We start from the raw sequence: 8,135 nt of genomic DNA on the forward strand, positions 1-8,135 counted from the left end.
AAACATTGTTAGAAAATCAGTAGGGCATGTTTTCCAAACAAAACCTTAACTAAAAATTATAGGCTTAAAAAATGTTTTAAGACTGTGTTAGGCAAGCACGCCTAAAAGACAAAATATAGCATTTTTCCTTTAATAAAAATTTAACATGCTTACTGCCTTATTTAAAATGGACTCAATCCATCCATATAGGTCGGGCTTTCTGGACTAAAGGCCCAAGCCTATAAACACGATCCAAAATCAGAAAAGAGAAAACAAAGACCAAAGAGAAAAAAAAAAAAAAAAAAAAAAAAGGGACTCCGCCAAGAACATGACGAACAAGACAAGTAAATCCATAAACATGATTCCATAAGTAGATCAGATTACATCAAATTAAAGGCATAAACGCATGTGAAATCAACATTTAAGCCAGATTTTGAGGTTGGATTAGGACAACAATCCAACAATAAGCATGACTATTTAAATTTTGTGAAGAACACGAACGAAGAATAAAAAATTAAACCACAAGATTTAATTTTTATGTAAGCCATTAGGATCCTAGATTAGTGATAAAAAGACTTGTGCACATGTGTAATAACTAACAATCGATCAAAAAGATATGAAAATCAAAGACCTAAAGCAATGTATAACCGAATAATACCAACTCAAAAATGCAGCAACAAAGCCTAAACCCAGAAAAATGTAATTTAACCTAGAAAAGTAAGCTAAACCTTGCAAACAAAGCTTAAGCATGCTTAAAAAACCTTGTTTGAATCATAAAAAAAAAAAATCAATAAAAGAAATAGTGAGCAAAGTCGATGATGATAGCAAACCCAGAGCTTCAACAAACCCATCAAGCTTACCTAAAACAACATATTCCACAACAACATAAAAACTTAACATAACTTGTCATATATTCATATATCATATATCATGCTTAATTAAACATGCAAGCATGCAAAACAACATGATATATTATCATATATCAATATCATTATCACATTCTAACACATTAAAACAAGACAATTAAACAAAACTTGAGCATATACAAGCTATATTCAAGGCATGCTTAAACATTTTAAAATAAGAATCATGGCTTTTAAACCATAACAAAGAAAACTTAAAGGATGTTTAACAACATTGTGAGCAATAATTTAAAGGACAAAATAAAAGAGGAGAGGGTGTGCTCATTGAGCTCCACCCTCTCGTTAAAATTTCAAGAATACCTTGATTGACAATATTGTTATCTTTGTTTAAAACCTTTTGCTCCTTCCTTAAGCTTCAAATCTTCTAGTATTTTGTTTTTCAATCTTGGACCTAAAAGCTTTGCCTTTTACCTTTTTGCTTTCATTTCTTATCAATATTTCCTAGCGTTTTTATCAAGAAACTTTAGTAGTTTAATCTTATGTAAGCTTTCTATGTTTTCTCTTCCTTCTCCTCTCAATTGCTTGATCTCCAAGCAACTAAAAAACCAACTTTGGTCCCTTATTTCTTTTCCTTTGTATTTTTAGTCTCCTTGTCCATATATTTTTTTTTTTGGTTTTTTTTTTTGTATTTTAATTTTATTTTTTTTTAAGAAAAGACAACATCAACTTGATGAAAAAAAAAAAATGATTTTAAAATAGGTGCGTTAACTGTTGAACATTGTTGAAAATAATTTTTTAAATTTTAAACTCTTTTAAAAAATTGCTAAAAATACCATAAATGAAGCAAATATACCAAATATATATATATATATATATATATATATATTTTTTTTTTTATTTTTTGGAAAACTATTAATAAAATGAAGTAGAAAATCAGGTTATGATAAACTTAATAAAATAAGATGTAGTATATATTTTAATATAAAGATTTAAGAAAAAATAATTAACAAATATATTGTAAAAGATTTCAGTCAAAGATTTTGATTAAAAAACAAGTAATTTAGTTTCTCTTTCTTAAGAAATACATTAATGCAACATTTCATTAATACACACACACATGTTTTAAAATATAATTAAATGCACATGATAATTTATGACTAAGAAAATTCCATATAAATATTGTTGACATGTCATTAGTATTGATCATTGTCGGGATCGTCTCCATATCTATTAACACCACTATTTTGTTATCAACAAAAATACAATTGAAATCACCATATTCTAGTCACCGTTGTGCCTTTCCATTAACCATTTGTTTCATATTTTTAATATTTTTTTTTTATTTGAGAAAACCCCACTCCCCCAAAAAGATATTTTTAATATAATACACATACTATCTTGTTAACTTAAAATAAATATTAAAAAACAACTGTTACCATTCAATATCTAATATTACTTTTGAAAAATTGGCCAATTAAAAAGAGGTGAAAATATTATTTTTTCAATTCTTTTATATTTGTTTAACCTCAAATATTCTTCTTTCCCCCCGAAGAATTGGAGTCATTTTTCTCTATCTTGATTTCTCCTCTGATACTTTGAACTTTCATCTTCATCAATCATTGCAATTTATACATTTTTTTGCATATAATTATATAGTTTTTCCTTGTATTTAATTATACTTTGACACTTGAACCTCAAAATAAATTAAATTGTGCTAATAGATTTTAATTAGAGGGGGGTTGTTGGCATGATTGGAAGACATAGTCACTTGATAGAAGAAGCTTTAGTATCATATTAAAAAAAAAAACCAACAACATAATCCTTAATCCAGACTATTAAGGAAGGTCTAAAATAAATTTTTATATTAAATTAACTAAGAAAATAACTTATAATGGGAGGTGTGTGTATATATATATACATATTCACTTAATCTATCATATTGTATAAAAACACTGATAACATCATGATGATCATATTTTGTTTGAGGTTTATTCTAGTTAGTAAGTGCATATATATATACTCCTTTATTATTACATAAGATTTGAGTCTTCAGAAAGGTTATATATAAGAATTTCTTCTTTTTATTTATTTAAATGCAATAGTTTGGACGTAAGAACATAAATGACTTTCTTAAATTCAGCAAAATTACTTAGTTTTTATACGTCAAATATTCTAACCTAAAAATACCATTTTCTTTGTATAAAAAAAAAAACTAAGAAAATTCAGTTACATGTAATATAACCCTAAATCATTAATTACTACGTAGGGCGGCCTATAAAACAAGTAAAGGTACGGAATACCAAATGGACAAAAGCTAGCTACCATAGATGTAGCTTGAATTTAAGGGTATCCTGCTGTCATGTGGCTTGTACACATAATACTGTGATCATTTTAATTTTTTTATATGTCATTTATTTCGCTGACCTTTCTTCTATGCCCGTATATCTTCCCTTACAAACAACAAAATCCTCCTCTCTCACACCCAGCTACTCTCAAGTCTCAACAAGTCGAATTCATTTCTTGTGCTATATAAAGAGCCTAAAGAACTACCCACCTTCTTTGCTGATCATTTCACTAAGCAAGTTACTATGGGTCGATCACCATGCTGTGACAAGGTGGGCTTGAAGAAAGGGCCATGGACTCCCGAGGAAGATCAAAAACTCCTAGCTTATATTGAAGAACATGGTCATGGAAGCTGGCGTGCCTTGCCCGCTAAAGCAGGTGATTTATATATGCTAGCTAGCTCCTTATAGGCTTGCTCGCCTTAGATTTAAGAGATGAAGGGTTTAAGTCGAACAAGTTCAATGAGAGTGTATAGACATGTGTGTCTGTGTGTAACTTTTTAGTCTCTGATGGTTTTTAGGTCTTCAAAGATGTGGAAAGAGCTGCAGGCTTAGATGGACTAACTATCTCAGGCCAGATATTAAGAGAGGAAAGTTCAACTTGCAAGAAGAACAAACTATCATTCAACTCCATGCCCTCTTAGGGAACAGGTATATCTACTATATCTGCTGTCACATGCTTTCTTTTCATGTGATGTTACTGTTGTTATTCTTTTCTTCTCAGTTTTTGAATTTTCCACATGAATTCTGGTCTCATCAAACGCAACTAATTGCTACTGTGAAGTTTCTTGAACTTTGTGTTTCTTTGTTTCCATAGTCTTTGGTTCACAGATATTTGCTGACTGGAACCACCAATCTCTTCAACTGTAACATTGTTTCCGATGTAATAGCCTCTCTTAATCACTCTCAACTACCCACTAGCTTTATGTCTATAACCTACCATCTTGACAAATCCTCTTGACCAATATTTTGAACAGTAGTCTCTGCTTACTGTTTTCGCCATTCAATCAAAGTATCATTATTGGTTGCCATTAAATGCTGGGTGCATGTATATCTTCCATTTACTTTTCAGCAGCATGACACGGAAAATGAGATTGATTTCTTTTTTTCTTTTTCATTTGGCTTTCCAAGTTACTTTATTTGTCCATACTGACCCGTTGAATATTTTAGAGCACAGAAATGCTTGTAGTAGTCGATGGTAATTTATTGTGGTTCCGGAGGATCCATCTACAGGAAACTCAGGAACGGGGTTAGGGTTTTTTTTTATTGTTTTTTTTAAGGTCTGTCTCTATGTTGTCTTGTCTTCAGGTGGTCGGCTATAGCCACTCACTTGCCAAAGAGGACAGATAATGAGATCAAGAATTACTGGAATACACATCTTAAGAAGAGGTTAGCCAAAATGGGGATTGATCCCGTAACTCACAAGTCGAAAAATGATGCTTTACTTTCCATTGACGGTCAATCCAAGAATGCAGCAAATCTTAGCCACATGGCTCAATGGGAAAGTGCCCGGCTCGAGGCTGAAGCTAGATTGGTCAGGGAATCCAAACTACGTTCACATTCAATTCAACACCAACTTAGCAGTGCTACTCCAGGTTACTTTCCCGGTTCAGGTTCGAGTCCAGGCTCAACTTCAACTTTGGCTCAACCGCCGCGGTCTCTTGATGTGCTAAAATCTTGGAATGATGGCTGGTCAAAATCAAGTGAAGGTAATGGTGGTGGTCTAAACATGAGAATTGGAGATGTCCTTGAGTCTCCAACATCTACTCTAACTTTCTCAGAAAATGCACCACCGGTCATGAATTCAGGTGCAGTTGGAGAGAATTCAATTTCAATGATTGAGTTTGTTGGAACTTCAGGGTCAACAGAGACTGGAATTATCAAAGAAGAAGGTGAACATGATTGGAAAAGCCTTTCAAATTCAAGCCATTTGCCCGATAATTCAGTATCCCTAACATCAACCCTTCATGACATGACAATTTCTATGGAAGCACCATGGAATCCAGATTCTTTAAGGGCAAATTGTGACAATGTTCATGTTGGAAAAAATGTCATGGAAGAAGGGTTCACTCATCTTTTGCTTAGTGATTCTGCTGAGAGGAGTTTGTCAGACGATGGCAAGGACTCTGACCATAGTGGTGGGAGTGGCAGTGGCAGCAATTATTACGAAGACAACAAGAATTACTGGAACAGCATTCTCAATTTGGTGAATTCTTCCCCATCTAATTCACCCATGTTCTAATGCAATCAGATTCTCTAAATTATTGTAATTAGAAAGTGATTCAGGAGCTTTATATTATTTAAGTATTCTCCCCCCATTTCTCAACCTAGCTAATGTGAAGTTCTCCTGATTTTTCTCCAATGATTCACGTTGTTATTAGAATTTCGCCATACAAACACACACACAGGAAAGTTCTGGTTGCCTGCACAGATTTCAAACCCTACCAGTTTGAAATTAATCAGATGCTCCAAATAAAATGAGGGAGTCAAATGAAATTTTGGCAGTCTCTCCTTCCCGTGAAACGTGAAATAGCTAGGCTGATTCCACTCTGATCAGCTAATATGTTACAGTGGAACAGAATCGATCAGCTTGTATGTCAAGTTAATGACATATATAATTGTTCCTACTATATATCTCCATGCTCTCATCTAGATCTAAGTTCTCAATCCATGAGATTTATGCAGAGTCCAAAATGTAATTAAGATATTGATTCTGGATGGGCGTGCGTGAATGATTAGCACCCAAAAAATCTTTTCTCTCCGTAATGCTCTATACTACAGACAGCATATTGTGGACTTGGACTTGTTCAATAAGCTAGAGAGGTATTTATGAGTCTTTATTGCTGTTAGTTTCATGTCACAGTCTGCTTACTAGACTGAAAGTTATTTTGCTTAGTTGCCGTGAAAGTAAATGAATTAAGAATAAGGAAAGGAAATGAATTTCCTTTTCTTGTTTTTTGGGATTAAAAAAAATAGATTATTGAAGATCCCATTCTTTTAGATTTCCCAAGCTGGTATCTCTTTCATACAACGGTGACATGCCCGAAGCTTAATGCCTTCATAAGGAGGATTCTCCATTCTTGAGTCAAAGAAAAATGAAACGTGACAGCTTTAAAGTAAGCATCAAAAGCATTTCTCATCATCAATCCTGTAACCATTTCCATTCCAAAATTCTTACCTCTGTGCTTCTCTTGAATTACTTTCACCTTCAATCTAGTTTGCTCTATCTTGAAAAGTAATTTCCCATGGGCCAAAAGGAAAACCCTGGCATCAAAACACTCTTAAATTGTGAAGCAATATTTGTCGAAGTGTAAAGAGAAGCCATCGATAGCTCGGGAAACGTTGGAAATATTAATTGATGGACTATAACATGCGGTACGATGATAACATCTTTTGAAGATATACGACTCAATGCTCATAATTTGAAGGGTACGTACCTGGATAACACACTTCTATTTAGGCTATAAATGTTCATCATCTTTGATTAACAATTTTATTTATGCGGTGTCCTTTTCAGCAAACCTACTGCATTTTTCTTCAAAACACTTAACATAGCATCATTTAGGTGGAGCTTTCGCTGTTCTCGATTAGAGCTTGGTGCCTGCATGTGTATCTAATTAATGTCTTGCAGTGGGGGAGATCAAATTGATCCATATAATCCTCTAATTAAGCCATATTTGATGAAAACATTTTGTTGGTTTCGGAAAAAAAGAAGATGGACCATGATCCTCCTATCAATCCATCCTAGCAAAAAAAATATATCTTTCCTAGTATTGTCAAGGGCAAGTTATTCCTATGGCAATAAAACATCAGGAAGGTACGTAGCTTGCATCAGTAATTAGCTTATCTATGAACCCAAACCAATCATACAATATGATAAATCTCTCAGCAAGATAGCTAGTATCATACCAGACAATCTAATTAAATTCGTTCATAAGGTATTAATTATGACTTCTAAGTAATTGAACATCTTTTTAATAAATTCCTGACTTCTGAATAAAATTTCTATCCAATATGTATCATCAAATTTCTTTTTTTGAACTATTTTAAAGATGGACATCAACCTAGTGTATTAAAAAATAAAATATCTTGAAATACTAAAACCACGGTTGGGAAAAAAATATATTTTTTAACCCATCTAGTTAATTCTTTAGGGTTATTGAACACATTTTTATATTGAAAAGATTTCATTAAGGAGTCACTTGGACCTACACATGTTATAGCTTAGATATATCAATGAACTGCATCTTTAATTAAAAAAATATTAGATAACTTATATTTCATTCTAATTTATGAGCCATTTACTTTTCGTGTTCTCAATCAATGTGGGATAAATTTTTCACAACTCACATTTGCATATATGATATAACTCAACCATGATCCTCCATTTGTGCTGAAGGACTTGAGTGATCATAGTGATTCTTACACATATTAGCAGTATGGTCCTCAATCATATTGTTGTAATCCAATTTTGGTCCTTTGGCTTTTTAATTTAATTTTACAAGGTTTAAAATGTAAAATTAAAATATTAGAGATTTATTTCGATGAAAAGTGTGATTTGTCAACTTGCATGAAAACTAGGTACTACAATGTGTTTTTGTCATTCTATCTTTATCTTCAAAATAATCCCTATCTTCAAGATAATCTTTGTCTTCAAGATAATGATAGTTATCCGCTTTTAAATTTGATTCTTAATCAAATTCAAACTTCAAATAAAAGAATGAATTTGATTGAAACTTTGTTTTTTACACGCGAAGGGACTCTAACACTATAAATACAGATCTCAGTGTATGCATAAAAAAAGAGGGACGATATAGAAAAAAAAAAACATAGAAAAAAAAGAAGAGAAAACAGAGAAAAAAAAACAAAAGAGAAAAGCAGAGGGACGACAAAAGTGAGAAAACAGAGGAGAGAACAAAAAAAAAATCAAGAATAGAGAGAGAAGAGACTG

At 32.4% G+C, this 8,135-nt stretch overlaps 1 protein-coding gene across 1 annotated transcript; it reads left to right on the forward strand.

Annotated features, from left to right (window-relative positions):
- The first annotated feature begins 3,235 nt into the window (after positions 1-3,235).
- On the forward strand, positions 3,236-5,546 carry LOC118049526 (transcription factor MYB16). The gene is made up of 3 exons (XM_035059535.2): positions 3,236-3,563; positions 3,706-3,835; positions 4,493-5,546. The coding sequence occupies exons 1-3, from the start codon at positions 3,431-3,433 to the stop codon at positions 5,424-5,426; spliced, it is 1,197 nt and encodes a 398-aa protein (XP_034915426.1). The 5' UTR covers positions 3,236-3,430; the 3' UTR covers positions 5,427-5,546.
- Positions 5,547-8,135: the final 2,589 nt, after the last annotated feature.

This window comes from Populus alba, chromosome 17, assembly GCF_005239225.2.
Source record: "Populus alba chromosome 17, ASM523922v2, whole genome shotgun sequence".
In the NCBI taxonomy this organism is placed as follows: domain Eukaryota; kingdom Viridiplantae; phylum Streptophyta; class Magnoliopsida; order Malpighiales; family Salicaceae; genus Populus; species Populus alba.

Coding starts and splice junctions, on each gene's coding strand:
- LOC118049526 (XM_035059535.2), top strand. CDS start 3,431: ATGGGTCGATCACCATGCTGTGACAAGGTGGGCTTGAAGAAAGGGCCA. Junction 3,564..3,705: donor TGCCTTGCCCGCTAAAGCAG/GTGATTTATATA, acceptor GATGGTTTTTAG/GTCTTCAAAGATGTGGAAAG. Junction 3,836..4,492: donor CATGCCCTCTTAGGGAACAG/GTATATCTACTA, acceptor TCTTGTCTTCAG/GTGGTCGGCTATAGCCACTC.